Raw genomic sequence first — 21,647 nt, 5'->3', positions numbered from 1 at the left:
TTGTACTCCTCTGTGCCAAACCCCAGTGTCTCCAGAATGAAACCTGCTGGAGAAGGAGGCTCCTCTTCCATTCACAAAGATGTATGCTGACTATTTTTATTTCCCCCATTATGTCAGTTCTTACTACTAATTTTTGGGATGCTTCATCCATTATTTTTGGACTTGTCATTTGTTTTGACAGGTGTGCTCTTCAGTGGAAACCAATTGGGCTTGCAGAAATGAAACAGGTGGATGAATGTGTCTGTGTGGGTACCCACATATGTACATTTATCTCCATTAAACAAACATAACTCTGTGAAATGGGTAAATTTCTTTTTTTTTTTTTTTTTGGCTCTGAATCTGTTCCTGAAATGTACACAGATAAATAGTATGGCTATTTGTGACTTTTTGAATTAAACCCAATTCTGTGTTGGGGGTTTTTGTTGGGAGACTTGTCAAACTCATGACACTTTTGCATTAATTGCAGGATGGTTTGAATGTGAATTTTCTTTTTCAAATGGGAGGGAAAACCTGGCTTATCATATTTATTGGCTTTTGAAAGTCACTAGCCAGTTTTAGCATGGATTTTCCCCAAGGCTGCTTACAAGACCAGCCCTATTCTGTCATGTTTTGATACACAACTGCCTTCCCTATGGATGGCATAGAAATTCTAATAGAGATATGGAGAAAATCCCACATCCTTTCCCCTGCTGTTTGCTGTGGCAGATTGCCTGCTGGGCCCTGCAGAACCTTTGCAATTTGCTCTTCCCCAGGATATTTTTATTTTTTGCATCAAGGCTGTTGAACTGCTCAGACTTGCTGAGGATGAACACGTCACCCCAGCACTCTAGCTGGGAAAAGGTGATAATAGCTTTTCATGTCAGATATTTCTTTATGTGCTTAAACAAAGAGGGACCCCAAAGGTTTGTGTTTATTGCAGGTAACATTAAAAAGGCAAACAAAATAGCCCTGAACCTCCGTGGCTTTTCAGAAGCTCTGAGCTAGAAATCTGTCCTTATTTCACACTGGTGCTGCACAAAATGGAGCATCTGTCACGATTACACTTCTGGTGTGTGAGAATTTTAATTTCTAGACATAGCTAAGAGGTTTCTATAGCAAGAGAAGGTGGTGTAGGAAGGCTCCTGTGGAGTTAAATCAGGCCATTGCTCTTCCCTTTGATACATCTTTCCTCCTCCTGCTCCTAGAATGAGCCCTCAAAGATGCTGTGTGCACTTCATCCTGCTGCTCCCTGTGAGCAGAGGGGCCTTGACAGGACACTCTCTTTTGGACTAAGTCCTCATCTCCAATGATGTTGTTTGTTTTCTAATCCTTTCCTACTTCTATAACAATGAGCCAACATGTTTTGGAAGCTCTTCTCCCTGTGTCCTGCATGAGCACGCTGGGTTATTGGGTTGGTGTCTGAAGTCTGACCATTACCTCTGTGAAAGTTCATTTCTGATGCAGCCTATATCTGGTTGCCTTGAATGTAGGAAGCTTTGGTCAGACTCATCAAAACTTGGTATCATTGCTAGTTTGGAGTGATGCCACAGATTACAAGTTCCCTCAGCAGGGTACAGTAGAATGATGGGGTCACACCCTGCAGAGCTGCATGCTGGGTTTTCCTCACAGAGCCCTGCACAGTGCCCAAAACAGACAAAGCTGGGAATTGAGATGGATCCACGACTCTGGGCTGTTGCTTTGGTGCTTGCTATCTCTTTCCTTACTCTGTGGTAGCTTCCTTTGAGTAGCTGTTGGTGCTGTGTAATGCCATTCCTGGAAATATGGCTGGTTTAACCACATCCCCTGTAGATGCTGAGGCTCTGATGGGTTGGTGGGTACCAGCTTGGCTGAATGTTGCAAAATTAAAGCCTTACTTCACCAAGTGGTTTTGAAAGGGTTCCTGTTGGTGTGGTTGAAGGATCTCTGTCTGACAGACTGCACTGAGCCCATTGCCTCATCAGCTGTTACTTCAGGGCTTGACAGTCAGTTGCTCTTCAGCATTTTTTAAACACACAGTTACCAGTTCTTTATCCTCTCCCTTCCTTCCTCTGTACCTCTAATTAGAAAAGATGCTTTGGGAATACTGTATCCGTATGTAGGCAAGAGGCATGGAAATGAGAAATGAAAATTTTCTGAAGTTTTAGAACATTTCTAAAAGCTTTTGTGTTTTGCACAAGAGAAATGAGCAGTGGGGACCTGTAGCTGTTGCGGGTGCTGCTCTGGAAAAGAGACAGATTCTTGCTGCCCACTGAATCTGAGGGCAGGTTGCATAAGGGGATGAGAATGAATAACTCCACATTGTCTCTGAGCAAAGGAATCACTGCTACAGAACATATGGCCTTAGTTTTATCTTGTACCATATTTGTTAAAAGCTTATATTTGGACAGAAGGCATTTGTGCATGTATAAATACATTGTTGTGCTGAAACATTCTTTCTGATTGCTAAATACCCAGCACTGCTCTGCAATAACCATCTAAACATTGCACATTTGATTTGTTTATACACAGAAGATTAAATTTCTGCTCTCATGCATGCATCAAAATAGTACTTAGTATGTAGCATTGAGTTATAGTTTGATTTCAGAAATAAGTGGCTTTGCACTATAAATATTTCATTGCGTGGTAATCACAGTTATAACTCAGCTTCATGTCAAGTTTGTTCTGAAGCTGTAGTGCCCTTTGTTTTACAGTCAGGTACTGTACAATTTAAGCAGAGGAAATGTGTTGGTCAGCTTTTGTAGGTCTGGATTGGCAGATGCTAATTTAAACCTGACATTGTTCTCTCCCAGTGTTTTAAAATTTCACCTCTTGAGGAAACAAAGACTTAGTTATGTACTTTTGTTTTCAGCAGGATATGTTTGAGTATCACATTAGTTCATGCAGAGGTGAAAGATGGGGACTGTTGTTTGCTCTTCTGCATCATTTGGGTTTGCCTGTTTTATTCTTTTATAGGGTTTCTGTGTTTTTTCTCCATAAAATGTAACAGAGACACATTTGTACAGATTCCTGTGTGCTCTACCTCTTTAGGAATCAAAACTTAGTATTTACTTGCTGTTCAGTGGTAGAATCTTTCAGATCAAGACCCATTTAGACAAGTTTGTGGTTTTAAGTTCTTTGCAGGTTTTATTTTTCCATTTCAGAATGTCCACTTTTCTATTTAATGAATATATGACTACAGAGAATGATTTCTGAGGGAATTTAAACAGTCCCTTAACATTTTGTCAGAGATTTGCTTCTTCATTTAGTTTTATGAAAAACCCCCAACAACTAAGCACTTGGCTTTCTGCAGTTCTTCCTGAGGGCATGCTTTGAAATTTCTAGAAACAGTTTGAACAGGTGAATAAGCTTGTCCAGCACTTAATTCATTATTGTTGCTCTTAGGAACCATCTCAATCTGAAGGAGCTGTACCAAAAAGATGGTAAATCCAACCTCTTCCCAACCTGAGCTTCCATCGCAACCACATAGTTATGAACTAACCAGTTAGATTCTGTAAAGAACTAAAGGCAAACAAAAATTAGCTTCAACAAAACCATTCAGCTGTCCCCTCCAAAACATCCCAACCCTACCCTTAAATAAATGCAGGTGAGCACTGCGAGGCTGGATGTTCTGACTGTCCGGTTATTACTTTTGGAGATGTTGTTCCTGCTGGTGATTCTGCTGACAGCTGGGGAAGCTTTTGGGCTTTGATTCCTAGCTTGAAGATTTTCCCATAATGGATTTAATGGGAATGGCTGTAGTTGTGCACCAGGACATGGCACCAACCAACGTGGATGTAGAGAAGGTTGGTGGTACAAGAGCTGTGGGTCAAGGCCCCGAGCTGTTGGACTCTGTGGGTCTTTTCCTGTTGTCCCAGCAGCATTTTTGGAGTTTTGTATTGAATTTCTGTCTCTGTTAATCTTTTCTATTCCTTCAAAGTATCTATTCTGTTTAGGGGGCTGGAAAGAGGGCTGCAGAGGCAGCTGGCCTGGCTACCTTCTCCTGAACTGCCTTGGAGTCTCTAAATGGGCAGTAGGAAGGGGAGCAGGAGAGGAGGGATGGTGCGATTAGGGCTGACTGGGAGATGTCAGCATTGTGAGGGGCTGGGACAGCCACTGGGTACTGTGACAGATGGAGAGGGAGAAGGTGTAGATGGAAAAAGTGAAACTTCAAGTGGGGACAGGAAAAACACTCAGTTTGACAAAGGATAAAGCAAGAAAGAGAGGATGTGGGTGTTGAAGGTGCAGAGAACAGAGGCAGGTGCGAGCTGGGTTGAGCTTCCGAGGCAGGTCCCCAGACAAGTGTTTGTTCTGGGAGTTGCCTTTGTGGACAGCAGCATGCTCAGCAGCTTACAGAGGAGCAAGAGTGTCTTTGATCCTTGCATTGTAACACCCTACTTTAAGATTTCCATGATGAGCAGGAAAATCACTCAGCAGAAGGAGGAGCAGCAGCCATGCCTGGTGTCACCAGCAGTTCTTGAGCTGTCAGAGCTGGCCGAGCATCTCTCTTGCATTACAGACTAATATTAAAAGTGTATTTCTTTTATTTTTTTTCCCTGCTTTACAAATCTGTTTGGCCCTAATGGAGCTTGATAAATGGCACCTGTGGCTGTATTTTGTAACATCAGCCAGCATGGGTGTTTAGACCCAGGGATCCACAGAGGGAGTTGTGGTCCTGCCTGTCTGCGATGGAGAGTGCAGCTCTGGCTGGTACCATTTTAAAGGTTGTGGGAATTGAAACTTGGAATTTCTACAAGGTTTTTCTCTGCAAAGATGAAGCTGGGCTTAGAATACAGGTGGTTTTTTTTCTCTCCTGTTGTACTTTTCTTTTTACCTTCTCAGTCACGGAAGTAAGTGTGAGAAAATGGGTTTTGAAGGAAAGTCATCAGATTGGAGTATTTATTTCAGGAAATGGTCACTGGCCTTGTTGTGTGCCATGACTTGCTTTTTCAGCTTAGAAATGGGTGCTGGTAGTGCTGCCTTGCCAGCAAAGTTACTGTTGCTTTCACTTGAAGGGCTCGATGGGAGCTGGTCCTCCCTGGGATGTCCCACTGCTGCCAAAGAACACACATGCCACCAAAGCCTCATAGAGATGGTTGGGTCTCAAACCCCATCACACTGAGAAAAGTTGTTCTCCTGTGTCTGCCTGCAGGTCTGGGCTGCTTTAGCCCTCTGTGCTCACACCCAGAATCACACGTGCATCAGATACTGGAATTAAAACATCTAGGCATGCCAGGTTTCCTTGTCCCCGTTCCTCTGCAGCAGAAAAGGCTGATGAGCAGTCACCACATCTCAAAATGGGAAGTTCCAACAGCTCATTTTCTTCTACAAGTAAATAAATAATTTTAAAAGCAAAGAATAAACTGCTGAAAACTAGAGGTGGTTGAATGGTGGTAATTTCCTTAGGTAAAAAATACCACCTTGTAAACACAGCATAATAGAGGTTTTCAAGTGTTAACAAGCAAGTTCAGCTAATTCAGGCTCATGTCTTGCAAGATAAGCAGCTTCATTTTAAGGATATGATCTGTGAAGCTCCTACCAGCAAGGAAATATGGAACCTAAGTGCAGTTTCATATCAGTTGAACAATTATGCCTCCATGTCAGTGTAATTACAGCTCTGCCTTTATCAGCTAAACAAACTAGATTAGTTTTAGCATAGCAAAAAATGAATGACTGACATAAAAAAAATCAGCTTATCTATTCACATCTTTTGCCTGTGTTTTAAATGCTGTTATCAAGGAATGAACTTTTGTTAGCTTGTCTGCTGTATAGTCCTGGTCATAAACAATGGAATTGGATAGTGAAGCAGGATCTAGTCTCATAGGAGCTTTGAGGTGGCATTACTTGGGCTTTGAGTGGGAGGGGATTTAACAATTTAGCCTTCTTTCTTATCATGGTTACAATATCTTGGTATGATCTTAAGGATATGGTGGGAAAATGATTTAGATTTTGTTTATAGGCAGCTCAGGCTTAGTCCTGGCCTTGGCCCTGTCACTTCTGTTCAAATTCTTTCTTTTAATTTGGCTATATAAGTTGATGCCTGGCTTTGATCATTCATGGCTGCTTGTAAAATACTTAAACAGCTTTCCTGCAGGAATGTCTAGAGTGAGTAATTCCTTTTTGTTGTTTTTTTTCAGATCCTTTGCAAACCTAGTGCAGGTTTTAATTTTTTACTGCTATAATAACAGAGGAGCAGTTGAACACAGAGCAGCCCAACCTCATGGGCAGCCTGGGAAGGGGCAGCAGGTACTGACCCCCTTGGTACTGGCACTGCAAAGAAAGAGTAACAGAGGGGTGGGCCTGGCTGGGATGGCAGCAGTGGTGGAGCAGGTCATAAAACCAAACTCTGACAAAGCACGAGGACCAGAAGGTGGTCAAGAATTATTATTGTCTTTGCTGGGTAACCTCTAGTTTATAACAAGAATCTTTATATACCCAGAAAGGAAGTTGAAGCAATGTGGGGGTTGGTTTGTTCTCCCTAGTAGCAATCAACAGCAGAAGAGGAAACGGCCTCAAGTTGTGTTGGGGGGGTTTAGATTGGATATTAGAAGAAAATTCTTCAGTGAAAGGGTTATTAAACACCAGCACAGGCTGCCCAGGGCAGTGGTTCAGTCGTCAGCCCTGGACATGTTTAAAAGATGTGTAGATGTTTTCCTGGGGGACATGGGTTAGCACTGGACTTGGTAGAGTTGGGTTAATGGTTGGACTCAATCTTGAAGGTCTTTTCCAGCCAGAACAATTTTGTGACAACTTCCATAACATCAGGCAGCTGCCAGGTGGTTATTATGGCATCAGATACTAAAAAGGGCTCTGAGGGAGCTCTGGGAAACTACAGTCCTGTTGGCCTGATGTCCCTCTGGAGCACTTTGGTAGGAAGTGGTCTGAAGGGCTCAGTTAATGCCCACCTGCACAAACAGAATATGTTGGGAAGCAGTGAGCAGGAGCATTGCCAGGCAGCTGCTGGGCTCGTCTTGGGAAGAGCCCCTGCCCGTATGGAGGGGAATCCAGGTCAGCAGGTCCCCTGAGTTGTCAGAAATGATGTTGGCCCTGCAGAACTGGGAAGTGGGTTTTCAAACCATGTAGTTAATTTGCAGGACATGTTGGGAACACTGAAAATCTACCTCAAAAAGTGACTGGTGGTGTCACTGGAAGGTGAACTTGTTGCAGGCGTCGGGGATAAGGCCTCTGGCTCGGAGTCCTGCACCGCAGGGTGTGAGGGGCTGGACAGGGCTCTTTACATCCCCTTTTCTGTCCTCTGAGGATCTCATCAATGCTTATAAATATCTACAGGGAGGTCAGGGGTTTCAGCAGTGTCCAGTGACAGGACAAGGGGCAGTGGGCACAAGCTGCAGCACAGGAGGTTCAAACTCAAAATAAGGAAAGACTTTCCTGTGAGGGTGGCAGAGCACTGGAGCTGGCTGCCCAGAGAGGGTGTGTGTGGAGTCTCCTCAGACCCCATCTGGATGTGTTCCTGTGTGATCTGCTCTAGGGCATCCTGCTCTGGCAGGGGGTTGAAACAGATGATCTTCAGAGGTTCCTTCCAACCCAGACCACTGTATATCTGGTGCTCCCAGGCTGTTGGAGCTGACCCTGGTGCTCCTGTTCTTGGGGAAGGATGGCAGGTCACCATGGGACAACACATCCTCAGCTCTGCTGTAGCCCAACAAAAAATGCTGGGGTAACAGGGCAGGAGAACAGCAATTCTGAACACTTCCTCATTTCATGAAGCTTCACGTGTTGTGATTCCAATATGATGGTAGACAAATCTCAGCATAAATCCCAATGGAGAGAAGAGCTGCACAAAAGAGGAAAACATACCAGGTAGATTTACCTTCTTTTGGAAGTGCTTATATTACACTTGCTCTTTTCTTCTGTGGGAGAAATCTTTAGTTAAGTATGTTATTTTTTTGTCTAATGTCTTGCTGTACATTAAGCTGTGTTAAGTGTTCAGGCAGGTTTCAACAATCTGACTTGTTCAACATGTACAATTAATAAAAGCTCCATGAAACAAGAGCCCCTTGTTGGGGGCACTGTAGTGACCAGGCATTTTTCCCCCCAAGATCTGTCTTACAATCAGCTTCATACAGAAAATAAGAAAATGTCTTAGCTTCAGTAATTGTTTAATTGGTTTCTGATTTCTCTCATGAAAGTTTATCTTGAAATCTGAGCGTTGTGCTTTGCTGAATTGGGCTTTATGTTTAGCAAATGGTGAAATGGTTTCTTTCTACACAGGGAATTAACAGGGTTGCCTATAATTTGATTAAAGTGTCCAAGCTCTTTGCTGCTTGCTTTAGAATAAATGGTCTTTACAGTATATCCAGGTCTTTTTTGGGCAATTTCTCAGATTTTTACTGCCAGTGCAGTATTTGAGTCACTGAATTGCTGAAACAGCTCCAGGATAGTAGGAGATTGAATGGCAATAACACGATTCAGCGCTCATGTTTTGTTGCATTCTCCTCTCATCTGTTTTAAATTTAACATTTAATGAAACAAAACTGTTGGGAAAAGGGATGTGAGGGGGGTGAGGAATGCTTTCCCCTCCAGCTCTGCCCAATCCCTTCTCTGCCATTTGGGAGGATTCTTTGCGTATTTAAGCAGAACTTCTGTAGGTTTAAAATGCCCGTGACATTATTTCATCCTGTAGTTCCAGGTCTTCATTCACTTTCTTTTTTTGTTTAGTACAACCAAAGTCTGAAACTTGAAGAGGAAAACTGACAACAACAGAAATTTATGAAAAATGTCAGGGAGGGAATTGCTTATTTTCTTAACAAGGTGGCTTGGAAAGCTGGAGCAAGTGATGCTGACTTCCTTTCTCATCTTTCATCCTCCTCTTATATACCAGTTTCTACCTTCAGTCACACATGGGAAATTTCTACTAAAAGAGACAGTTTCAAAAGATTTCAGAAGTTGCTGAAAAGAAGAATTTTAGATGGGTAACGACTTGGAGAATTCTACTCCTGTGACACAGCTCTGAGGAGTCAAGACCAAATTGACAAGTTTGAGTGGAAAGATGAAAGTATCATCTCCTCTACCTGCCATGTCTATATGTTAATTAAATAACTTGCTTCTCCTCAAACCTGTCTCCCCTAAGGGGATAAAGATTTTTTGGCAGCCGACATTGGACATAAACTTACCTATGGGGAAAGAGAGAGGGTTTTTTTTTTTTCTTTCTGGGATCATTAATAGGAGCAACTTTCTTCCTAAAGGTTTGCAGAGCCTTGTTGGCAGCAGCTGCTCAGCAGATTCATGCTGGGATGCTCTGAATGGTCTGACCTAAACCAAAAACATTTGGGCTGACCCAGGAGAGGGCTGCTTTGCTCTCTCTTGTCTCCAGCAGTGCTAAGTTTGATAACAAATTGCTATTCCATTTGCTCTAAATGACAAAAAATAGCTGCAAAGTGCTAAGCAAAATAGAAGTGGAGCTAAAATTCTTTCTGGAAGTGCAGGTTACTGCTTTAGACAAAATTTATTTCTGAATACATGAATTTATTGCAAACTTTGTGCTAGCCATACTGAACACTTCACACAGAAAACTGCATTATTATATTATTTATGTATTTAAAATACATATAAGCCTTTCAAAGGCAAGTGATTTTCTCTCCTGAAAATCAATTAGCAGCACCCATTCCTACAGAGGGGAATTTTGATCCATTCTTTGTTTTTATTTGGGAGAGGTTTTAATAGCTTAAGATGAGTTAGAAATTGATTTGATTAAAATATGTTTCTAAAAGCCTGATTTCTTTCTGATGTCATTGAACATCTTTTTTATGATGTTACTGCCACAGTTTGATAGTGTTTTGCTGTGCCTTGTACAGTCTGTGAATCTGGAGGGAGCCAGAGAAGGTGAAATAATTTTCCAGTAGGTCTCTGTGGTCCCACAGGATCACAGTATCCACCCCTCTGGAGAAGGTTATTCCTCATTTTTACAAAAAACGTTTTCAGAAGCTGTAATAGGCAAAACCTTCCTGTTGCAGACTCCTTCCAGTTTAAAGAATTTTTAAATTAAGGCAGTTTTTCTCATGATTGCTGATTTTAACTCTCCCTTTTCCCTTGCTGTTCTTTCATGACCAGCTTGCTGGACTCTTGTCCTGCTTTTTTTGCTCCATTCCTCTTTCCACCTTCATTTCCTTCAATTTTCTTGTTTCAGGACCTTATCTCCTAAACTAAACATGCTCTCAGAAAGTTTTGGAACAAGTGTATTGTTTCCAGACACAACACATTGTTCTCCCTACATGTGTGCTCTGCCCTGCCCACGATCCTGCGATAACCGGGTGAGGAAAGGAGAGAGGCTTGAAAATGTCATGAAAAAAGTTTTACACTCTCAAATAACAGAAGGGGAAAACTGTTCCAGTCGCATGTGGGATTGTTTGAAGGATGTTAAGATGGAATTTTGATATTTTAGTGATTTAAAAAAATGTATACAGCTAAAAATCCTAATGACACGTAGCTGGTGTATTCGTGCCGCAGCAAAATTTATCCTGTGATCTGCACTTTTCTCTTTTTAGGGCTCTTACCTCAGCAAAATAAAGAGTCATTTGGGATCAGAGGCAGCCCTGAGAGCTGCACCTCTGGTGTTTTGGGCGTTGTCCAGCTGTGTTGAACCTGACAGTTATTTGTTCCAGGAGCGCCATGGATCAATAGCACTGCAGCACTTAAAACATTTAAGTACGAGGGAGACTTGATTCAATCGTCTCCCCGCAGGATTACGTAGCCCTTGGGCAGCTTCCAGCACGTGAATCAGCCCCTGGCCCAGAAGCCAGAGGGATTAGCCAAAGATGGGGAGGGGTCAGTATGCAAAGCCCCCACTTTTACCCCCTGAATACCTGTTTTCTGAAGTTTGCTCTTCGAACAGCTACTCGGGCTCTTCCCATCCCAGCAGAACTTGGGCAGGATTTTGTAAAACCTTGTGAATTTTGGGGGATTTGCTTCCTCTCTGTGTGGACTTTGTAAGGTGATGTTGTGCTTGGAAAATTTACAAATATAATGTTTAAGTGCAAAATTCAGCTCCTCTTCAGCTGAATCAGTCACGAGAGATGAGGGTGCAGTAAATCCTCACATTAGGAAGAAATTCTTCCCTGTGAGGGTGGAGAGACCCTGGCCCAGGTTGCCCAGGGAAGCTGTGGCTGCCCCATCCCTGGCAGTGTGAAGGGCAGGTTGGATGGGGCTTGGAGCAACCTGGGCTGGTGGGAGGGTTGGACCCCCCCATGCAGAGAGTTGGATCCAGATGATCTTTAAGGTCCTTTCCAATCCAAACCATTCCCTAATTCTGTGAAACACAGAGCAGTTCACTAGTTTTCATCATTCATGGTGCTCTTTCCCCTCTTTAGCCTGGGATAAACCAAATATTTTACCTAATGACAGCAAATTTCCTAAGTTCCTCCTCTTCTGGCAAAGGAAGCCTCAAAGCAGGATTGCCTTTCTGCTGTACTTGTGTGCATAAGGTGCAGAGAGGACAAAACTGGAGCAAAAACTGATTTAGAGCTGAGCTCCTTGGCCAGGCTCCATCCAGGACCAGCCCAGTTGGAGGGAGTCAGGAGAATTCAGGTTTGTGTTGGTAACGATGAAGTGTGAGTCCCTCTGAGGGGGACCTGGGGGGGCTGCATTAATGCAGGTCAGGGCACCCTCATGCACATTTCTCTAATGCTCATGCAGAGTCAATACCAGGAGAATCAGGTCATTAGATGTTAATAACCCATTTCAGTGAAACAGTCCTTTTGAGCTGAAAGTGAATTTAGTAGATGAATCCTTTTACTAATCCAGGATAATTTCCTTTTATCAATGCCTTTTAATCTAAAGAAAACTTTTTTTTTTTTAATTAAAATGCTAACTCATCTGTAAATGATGTGACAATGAAATGTTAATACAGAAAATGTAAGAGAATTAGGAAGTTCAATACGCTGAGCTAGAGCACAATGCTAATAGAGATAAAGTGATTACTCTGAAAGAAGAAACACATCCTGGTTTTTCGTTGGTTTATTTTTATTTGGTAGTAGATGAGATGCTTGGTGCTACTCACAAACCGCACCAGAATTGATCCCAGTGCTCCATGCAGACGTACAAAAAGGTGAACCATCAACAGCTCCTGATATTTGAAGTGTTTTCTATTTCTGTTTCCTGCTAAGAACTGCAGGAACTGGCCCCCAAAATGGGCAGTGTTTGTTTTAAATAACTTCTCTGGCTGTTTAAATGCCAGTTCGTACATTAGGTGTAGCAAGATCTGGCCCCATGAGCATCTGTCCAGCATGGGCTGCTGCCACCAGCTCCTGGACCATTGGCATCTGCTGGGTGGTGAGACCTGAGTGACAGGCTTGTGAGTTTAGGCTGCCTCTACTCACTGTGTTTTTCTGAATTAAATCTGCATTTTGCAGTTCTGGAAAGACTGTTATAAACTACTGACCTCTTCAGTTACTTTATCTTTTTAGAAGTGGTTATTGCAAATATTCTTTCCCCCCCCCCCAGTATTTTTGGAAGAAATACTGTTCTCTGTTCAAAAAATTGCAATTGTATAACAGAAAAGGCTACATGGATGCTGTTTAATGTCTGGAGTCAGTCCCATACAGAAAATCTTATTGAATTAAGAGACATAACTGACCAGGGCAGGTAGAGAATACTTCAAATAATTTTTTCATGCTTTTGTTGTTTTTTATAGGACGTGCCACATGCTCATCCCTTGACTTTGATCATAAGTTTTGCCAGTGCTCACAAGAGGATGCTCAGGCCCGAGGCAAACAGCTGTGCATGGAAAGTCACTTTGATACAGAGATCAGTGTTGTCCTGTGACACTTGGCTAAAAAAAAAAGTGGCAAAACAGATTCTGAATTTACAACATTTCTATTTGGTATTTATTCCAGTGAAAAACTAGTGCCCAAATATGAATCTGTCAGGATAATCTTCATTTGGATGGGAGTCAGGAGTGCTTAATTCTCTTACGTGGAAATCCTCCTTTCGTGTAATCGGGTTACGTATGAGTTAGGAAGGCTTTTTGTGTGCTTCAGGTTCAGAATATCTGAAATAAAAGAAACTCTTGCTCTGTGGCTTTTTTTCCAAGCTGCAGTTACACTGAAGAGATTGTATTGACTCGAGCCTTTTGAAGTAAAGGAGTTGTCTTTAAGTCTTGTTGACAGAGCGTGTCTTGTCTGGTGGTACTGTGAGATTTTAAAACTGGAGTTGTGCTTTTTAGGGAACAAAACCATAAATACTGTAACATGACGAGGATGATTAAACTTGCAATCCAGTGAGAATTCACCGTGTTGTCAATACGAAGTTCTTCGTTGCCTTCAAAAGAAGAAAGGGTGGATGGGCTTGATGAATCCATGAGCTGGTCCCTTCTGCTGCTGTAGAGCAGTTGTTTGGAGAATCATAGACTCATAGCATGGTTTGGGTTGGAAGGGACCTCAAAGATCATGTAGATCCAAGCCCCTGCATGGGCAGGGACACCTCCCACCAGCCCAGGCTGCTCCAAGCCCCATCCAACCTGCCCTTCAACACTGCCAGGGATGGGGCAGCCACAGCTTCCCTGGGCAGCCACAGCTTCCCTGGGCAGCCTCAGCTTCCCTGGGCAGCCTCTTCCACTCTCTGTTAATTCTTCATCCTCTCTGAATTAGTAACTCGAATAGTTTTTAGGGCAAAACCTTCTGGTGCCAATGCCATTGCAGTCATTGCCATCTCTTGAGCTGTGAAACCATCTTCGTTCCGTGTTTCAGAATCAAGTGGGCACTGCTGAGTGTCACGTGGGATGATTTATGGTTCTAGATTTAGCCAGAAATGATAAAGAAAGATGAGCTTCTTCTAAAGTATATTATAAAAATTTCTGCTACTGGGGTCATGGTAAAACATTTGAAAAAAATATATTTGTTTAAACTGCAATTATTGGGCCCCTGCAGAATTACAGTTCTAAACAATATTCATGCCTCAGTCATAATCTCAAGATTTACCTGTTTTCAATCCATCAGTGTCTGGCACAAGGTCATTCCTGGCAATTATTTTTTCACTGGTGTTGGCCAATTTGCAAGCTGAGCTGGTGCTTTTTCTGTATGTGGGGGGTTTAGGGGTGGTTTTTTTTTTTGTCCCATTAAACGACTGGATGGTGGGGTTTAGCACCAGGTGGTGTGTCTGAGCTGGGCTGCACATCCATGAGCTCCATGTGCTGGTGGGACAGTGACAGGTTGGGGGGAGAAGGGGGCTGGGGCTGCCCGTATCTCCCTCGGGCTCTCCCGCATTCCTCTCGCCTGGCAGGGCTCGGGTTACACCGAGGGGAATGTGCTGGGAATCCAGCTCATGTTCAGCCAGGATTTTCTTGTGCAGAATGGGAACGTGGTGCCTTTCTCCCTCACCAGATCATGTCTCCTGGGATGGATCGTTCTGAGAAGGAGAGTCAGGAGGGTGTTCAGCACCTATTTTGGTACAGTGTGTGTGGGGGGGACTGTTTCTTTGCCTATATTCAGCCTCACAAGGACTTTCTATTGAAGCAAACATACCCTAACCTTTATCTCTCTTTCTCTCCATCCCCCTTTAAAAAATTCCTGTGATATTTCTGTACCAGCTCAGCTCATGAGAGGCACCAAGTCTTGTGCAGCCTTTCTGGTCCCTGCCCATCCCCACTGCAAAGCCATTTCCAGCAGCAGGCTCCTCTGAGCAAGAGATTTATTGCTACCTCAGAGGTCATCGTTTGACCTGTTGAGCTTTTATTACAGGAGATGCACGAGGAGCAAGTGTCCCCCCCATATCTTTAGTTTCAGATCCCAAATTTAATTTGCAGGACAGAGAACTATAAATATAAATTCTGTAAATGGAGGCTGTTATGCTGGGAGGCAGGGAGTGTGCTGACCACCACACCAGCAGCTCTAGAGGAGCTTTTCAAATTAGCCTTTCACTTTAATGGGCATGAGAGTTTAACTTTGAAATGTAATATAATAATAATCTGCATATACCTTATTATCTAGTTTTATTTCTCTGGTCTGGCAGGAATATCTGTTTTAAAAACTAATTCATCCAAGTGTTCTAGTAGTTATTAACAAACAAATGTCACACAGAACTTCATGTCTTTTAGAATTCAGACTGTTAAAACATTTGGAAATCCCATTTCTCTAGCACTGGTGGTCAGTGCTGCTTGGTTACAGACAGTTTTACCTTTTCCCAGTTCTTTATCTAAGTCTCTTGACTCTTCCCTGGATTTGCAAGGATAAAGTGGAGTGCTCTTTTTTTTTAATTCTATTTTGGCCAGCACTAGCTTTGCTCTGATCTTTTGTGTTGAACAACAAATCTGTTTGGTCAGATGTTCGGAATGTTTTGAAATTGAAATGTGATGTTCAAAGGGAACAACTACTGAACACAGAAGTTGTGTATTCGGTTTAGATATTTATAGCTAAATATCTTAAACCCTGATGGGCTCTGTGTAGCTCTCCATGATCTAAGCTTTTCTGCAGTTGCTGAATCCAGGCCCATGTGCTTCCTATCACAAAGATTTAATAAAGTAGGAAAAAAGGAAGTGTTTAAGTGTATCAAGAATGTGCCTCAGTACTCACACACTTTAAAGTAAAACTGTACAGTTTGAAAGTTTAACAAGAGCCATCTCCTTTGTAAGGAATGCAGATAATTTTTTCTTTTCTGGCAAAAAAAAAAGGGGGGGGGGGTAACCTGATATGAGTCTGACAGTGTCATTTAGTTAAGTGCTTCCATCTGTTGCTTGCTATTTCCCTTACTCATGACCTCTCTTTCTCTCTCCCCCTCCTTCTCCTTAGCCCCTCTGAGGAAAGCAAAGTTTGTTGAGAGCCCTCGAATCCCTGAGTCTGAGCTGGGCTCACCAACCCTTTCTTCAGCACAGAAACTGGACGTTGATGCATACTGCCCTGGTAAGCTGCATGCAAAGGCTTGGCCTTAAAAGAGGGAAAACAGGCAATTCCAGCCCAGAAATGTTTTTAAATGTAGTAGATGGTTGATTGGACCTTCCCCAGCCAAGTTTCATTGACATGGAAACTTGAATAAATATTAGTTTCTAATTGATACCCATTTTATGTTGTTACTTGCAATTTTCGCGTGGCCACTCTCCCCTCAGGACAATTTAGAAGATCTAGACAGTTGCTTTTGAGAAGATCAAAAATAACCCAATAAACATACTACTTTAAGTTGAGTTTTTAATGCTGGTCTTCAGAGAGGCTTGAATAAAACAGCGTTTCAGAAATACCATTAAATCAACTAATGCAAAACGATGGGGTCTTGATTACCTGCATCCAAGGATATTGCTTTTTTGATTTATTAAAAAAAAATAATAAATCTTCTAATGTATGTATCCCATAGTAATTGCTCTTGAAAGTGAGTGTCTTGCTAGAGGCCTCTGGTTGAAACATAAATGGAAGTGGGTCGTGTTCCCCCCTGGCTTAACCCCGTGTGGTCTGGTGGTTCAGGGAGGCAGTTGCACAAATACCTTGGAGCCCTGACAGACCCGATGCAGATGTGTGAGTTCTGGTAAATCTTTGCAGAGCTGCATCTCTCTGCCAGCTCTGGGTCATTTCCCACTTTCTTCCTAACTTGGAAGTGACAACCTGGGGAGGGAGGGCTGGAGGCTGCAGAGGTGCTGCCCTTGGAGCAGGGTTGGGAGCAGCGCTGGCTCAAAGCAGCAGCAAGTGTTTTGGGGTGACTTTTTTGCTGACTTCTGCAGTTTCCACCCATGGCTTTCCCTCATTTGTGAACAAAAGGCACCCAGGTTCAGTGCAGGCCTTGGGTGGAATAAAAGGATGTCGAGGGTTTTGAAATGGCCTGTAAATATGTGACATTTTCCTCTGAAATCTGTAACTGTGGTAGAAAAGGTCATGTGAATAAATGGTTCTCTGAAATCAGGGTAGGGTTTGTTTCGGTGGATGTTGAGCTCACTGGGTCTTCATAACTGGAGGGATTGATTGAATGTTGTCCACATTGTGAAGGTGAACTTTCTTTAATGTTTTGTGCTTTTGAAAGAGTTGTCTTAGGAAAAAAAGACAGTCCCTCTGCTTGGATGTGCCTCCTTTGAGACCATAGTTGCTGTGAAAAGTGCTCCTTCTTTTGCAGTCATCATGAATTACAATTAAAATTTTGCTGTTGCAGCTCTTTCTTCTCCTAACTCAATAGCTTCTACTGTCATGTTTGTAATTGTTAATAATTATAAGCTTACTGTGACTTCATCCACAGAGAATTATAATTGAATTGTTAATTTGGCTTAAAAAGCATAAATTCCACATTTTTATGTCTTGCATTAGCACGTGTGTCTCTTCCCCCTTCCTCAGCTTTGCTTGCCAGGGTGTTTTGAAGGGCAGGACTCCTGCCAAGCCCAGGAGTGGGCTCTGACAATCGGATCTGCAATTTTGGGGTGGTTTTTTGCCTTTTAATCTCCTCATACTGATAGCATAGCAATCTGAACAGAAGAGTGGAGTTTCCCACTGCCTTGAAGCATGAGGAGGCACGCTTCAAGAAACGTGAAGCATCAATAAGGAAGGAAAAGTGAGAGAAGAAACAGAGCTGTCAGAGTAGGGGCTAGTGAGCAGCTACTTCACCAGCTTGCAGTAAAGGGAGAAATTTCAGATCAGGGCTCTCAGATTGCTAAAATGTGCATCCCAAGGGAGCAGCTGGAGCCCCTCTCTGTGGTGTCCATGCTCATCCCAAGGCAGCAGCTGGAGCCCCTCTCTCCATCATGTTCATGCACCCTTGTCACCCAGGACCTCATCTAGCCAGGAAGCCTGTGTTTGCCCAGGTCCAGGGACTGCAGCTTCTGAAGATCCTGGCCAGGCTTCTGTTATCTGTAGCAGTGGTGGCCCAGGGGCTGGAAGGCTGGACTGAAGGAGCTCAGGAGAGAAAAGGAGGTGGCTGGGGAAGAATCTTTGTGTAAAGGAAGAAAGAACAAAGATATGGGCAACTCATGAGGACTAAAGGACTTTGAGTCTGGGCATAGCATCCAGCGAAGGTGGAGGAATTGGGGCTGAGTCCTACCCTGGATGTAATCAGTTTTCCAAGGAAATGCAGCTCCTTTCTTCAGCATTAGGGTTATTTTAACCCTCCTGTAAGGTGTGAAGGCTGCTAGCACACAGTGTCACGTCCCCAGTGTCACCAGGAAGGATGATAGGAGTTGAAAGAAGAAATAAAATAAGGCTGAAGATAAGCTGGAGCCTGGCAATGGGGTGGAGGTGGAGTGGTTTGCAAAGTGATCCCTGACAAGTCATGTAATTAATTATGCACTTAAAGGCGGTTTAAAACACTAAATAGCAATGAGGAGAGAACATTATCTACTCTGCATATAGAAATGATGATTTCAATTTGAGATGCCGAGAGATGAAATTTTACTCAGTGCTCAAGTGTTTATTTTAAGGCTTCAGGCACATTTCAGCACATTCCAGGGAGGTGGTTTCCTCAGCAACCACGGTGCCACCATTGGCCTCTCGTGCTGCCGCCGGGACTTCGCTGCCTTTGACATCTTGCAGTGTGAGGCAGCGGATGAGGTGATGGGCTCTAGACGTGGTAGCTTTGAGGGAGGAAAAAGCAGAATCAGAGGCCAGACTCTTTTTCAGAGAAGTTCTAATAGGAAGGGCATAGTAAAGCCTTAAGCTTGATAGAATTATTTTTTAAATCGTATTCTTTGTTTCGCCAAAGAAGGCCATTCAATTCTGGAAGGTGAATTTCGTCTATATAAGTGAAAGGAGAAGCTGGCCCGTATTTTATAGTAGTTACATTTAAGATGATGACCAAAAAAAAAAAAAAAAATATCTGTTTCCTGGCCTTGAGAAACCTGTTTCTATCAGAACTGTGTTTCTGCTCAAGTTTTTGTGATTGCAGTGGGCATTAGGAGTTCAGTCAAGCCCTTGTTGACTCAAAGTGTCTGTGGTGAAGTTGCTGTTCCTTCTTTTTTGACTTAGTGGTGATGTTATAAGGAGGGTCTTAAAGGGGGGTCCCTGCCTCTGCTCCCACCCTGTAGACACTGTTTGGCAGCAGCATTTGCACATTCCTTCTTGTCAGATTTTTTAGAGAGTGGGACAGCTTGGGGATGACACCCCCACAGCCCCCATGGGTCTTGAAGTGGGGGGATAACATGGAAAAGCAGGAGTTGACCTTCAAACCTCTGTTGTTCAGCTGTTAAACCTTCTCTGTAATGGTCTGGTGACTCACAGTTTAATGTGTAATACTTTTTTCCCCACATTTATTGCCTCCCCCTCCTGCCTAGTGGCAGTGTCTGTGTGATGAGTGATGTCCTGGCTCCTTGGTTCTCTGTAGACCTGTGTCACGGGGGCATCTTTCTTTGAGCTGTTGGTTGTTTTTTGTGTTTTAGCATGGTAGCTAAAACATGTTTTGATTTCTAAGTGCTCAGAAAACCCACTGGAAGCAGCCTGAGATGGATGGTGCTTTCAGGTAATTGCCTTTTGTCTTAGATCAACATTTGCAGTTGCGTTTTGCGAGATTTATTACCTTGTCATTAGGTTTCAGAGGCTAAGTGCATTATGGCATTATCTTTTAATTCGATTAAATTCTTCTTCAGAAATTTTGGGACACAAATCTTAAATGTCTGGTCAGGGGATGTTTGCTTGATCCACACGAGGCTGGCAAGCATCTGTTTCTATCCCTAATTGAGTTAGGAACCGCAGCGGTGCCGCCACCGCGGTCGGCGGAGGGTGATTTACCATCGCAGCATCGGTTATGCTCCTCTCCTCTCTCCTTTTCCTCTTTCTTTGGTTAAAGAATCATCGAGGTTGACATCTGCTTGCTGCTGCAGCTGCCTTTTTCTTTTCATCATGTAAAATGTGTCTTTTTCATTTTACACAAAGCACACACTTCTCTTAAAAACCTTTTTCAGGTGTTAGAAAAAAGCCCTTTACCAGGGAACGCACGGAACAGCGTGTACTCTGATTTTTCATGGTGAAAATATAGGCAATGAACCAAAAAAGCCCCACAAAACCCCAAACAAAATCTGCCAGCAGGATCCTTGTCCAACCTCAGTTGTGTTAGACAGTGATAGATTGGAGGAAGGCAAGGGAATAATCAAACCACCCATGGCCTGACAAATGGTTTTGCTGTTGTATCTTGTGGTCGTCCCAGCATTATCAAGCCCACTGACCTGAAGGGAATGGGAAATCGTTGTGATCAGCCCTAATTGCAGAAGAGAGTCGTGGTGATTTGGTGTGTTGGTTGCTATGGAGGCAATTGACTTCTCTCCTGCTTCTCTTGGGAGGTCAGTGCTGGTTCCTTCCGCCCTATTGAGAGATGGAAACAGCTTCAGAATCAGTTCCTGGATTAACCATCCAAAAGTTAACACCCCCCCAAAATAAACCAAACCAAAACAACCCCCACTTTGGTCTGAAATGCTGAGAGAGGAATAAGGAAGGTGGTTTAAGGCTTGCAGATGTGTTTCTATGGGATTAGTCATAGACCACTTGCTCTTAGGTACAGCTGATGTTGCCATGGCTGGGTTTACAATTTAGGGTTTATTGAAACTTCTTGTCAAAGGGGAGATGCTCAAAGAGAAGAACTGAAAATAAGAAGGTTGCAGGTACTATAACCATAAGTTTCAGCTGTGAAATAATTTCAGATAACAACTTGGAGCTTCTTGATAAGATTTGTTAACAACCACCTTCCCTTGGCTACCTGGGTTTAGCTTTCATCCATCTGAGGGAAAAACAAAAAGGGGGAAAAGGTGGGGGAGGAAAAAGGTTTTAAGTGATCCAGATTTTGTTTATGTGCAGAACTATCCAACTTTAAGTGCTGTGGCTACTGCCAGGACACATAACCTGGGTGGCCCCTGTGGTGTGTTGCTCATCAGATGTTTCAGCAGCAGAATTTCCTACAGCTTGGCACCTTTGGCTGCCCTCAGGATGGAACCAGGGGAGTCTAAAGAGTTGTTTAACCTTGTCAAACAGAAGTGCTTGCTTTCAGTTGGCCTGTTGTAACTTTTTTGTGCTAATGCTTTGGCTTTTTGAATATTTAAAGCTGTCTGTCTTGCCAGGGAGTAAATATGTACACAGCAAACCTGCCCTGTTGATATTGAAAGTGTTGCTGAAAGATCAGTGTGAAGCTTCCTTTTCTTCCACAGCTGAGGAGATGGGACTAGGTTCTTGGTAGGAGACTTTCTTGTATGGATGGAGCATTGGAGACCTTCCCTGTACTGTGTACTTAGTGTTTTCAGGGCTGATGGACAAGGTAAGACAAGGTCAGACTTCCCCTTGAATGGGTCATTCCTGGCAGAGGAGTTCCCTTGTCTAATACATGATTTTTTAGAACGAGGGCAGCCTGTCATTAATGCTCCCAAATATTGCAGCTCGGGCAGTGTGGCTGCAAAGGCTTGATGGTCTTTGAAGCAAGTGCTCTGTGTATTAGTCAGGAATTGGTTGTGTTGGGAGCTGATGGGTAGGGTTTGTCTTCAGTACTGGCGTGGGTCACTGTATTCCTCCAGGATTGTGTCCCACTGGTGACCATCCATGCTGCTTAACTGTCTTTGGGTGCAGAACATTGTGCTTTGGCTGCAAGCAAGGCTGAGGGTTAGGTAGGTTCAGGGACTGTTGCAGTAGGTGATGTACATGGACTGAGAGTCTTGGACCCTCAACCCAACGCAGACCTCCAGCACTGTCTCAATAGTCCTTGCATGCTCATGTGCCCCAGTAGCACCCCATCTGCAAATAGCTTCCTCTTCAGGTTTTTGGTTGGCCTAAAGCACCCGTCTGTAAAACAAAAATACCTATTAG

General features: G+C 43.3%; 1 protein-coding gene across 7 annotated transcripts in view; it reads left to right on the top strand.

Moving 5' to 3' along the window:
* TANC2 (tetratricopeptide repeat, ankyrin repeat and coiled-coil containing 2) overlaps positions 1-21,647 on the top strand; it is a 231,370-nt gene that overhangs the window by 103,659 nt on the left and 106,064 nt on the right. For all 7 annotated transcript variants that reach the window (XM_051640273.1, XM_051640277.1, XM_051640278.1 and 4 more), the window contains one exon: positions 15,696-15,806. In XM_051640273.1, the coding sequence (XP_051496233.1) occupies positions 15,696-15,806 (111 nt within the window). The remainder of the gene's footprint in view (positions 1-15,695; positions 15,807-21,647) is intronic.

This window comes from Apus apus, chromosome 25, assembly GCF_020740795.1.
Source record: "Apus apus isolate bApuApu2 chromosome 25, bApuApu2.pri.cur, whole genome shotgun sequence".
NCBI classification, from domain to species: Eukaryota; Metazoa; Chordata; class Aves; order Apodiformes; family Apodidae; genus Apus; species Apus apus.
The sequence above is the reverse complement of the archived record's forward strand: the minus strand, read 5'-3'. Positions and strand labels throughout refer to the sequence as shown.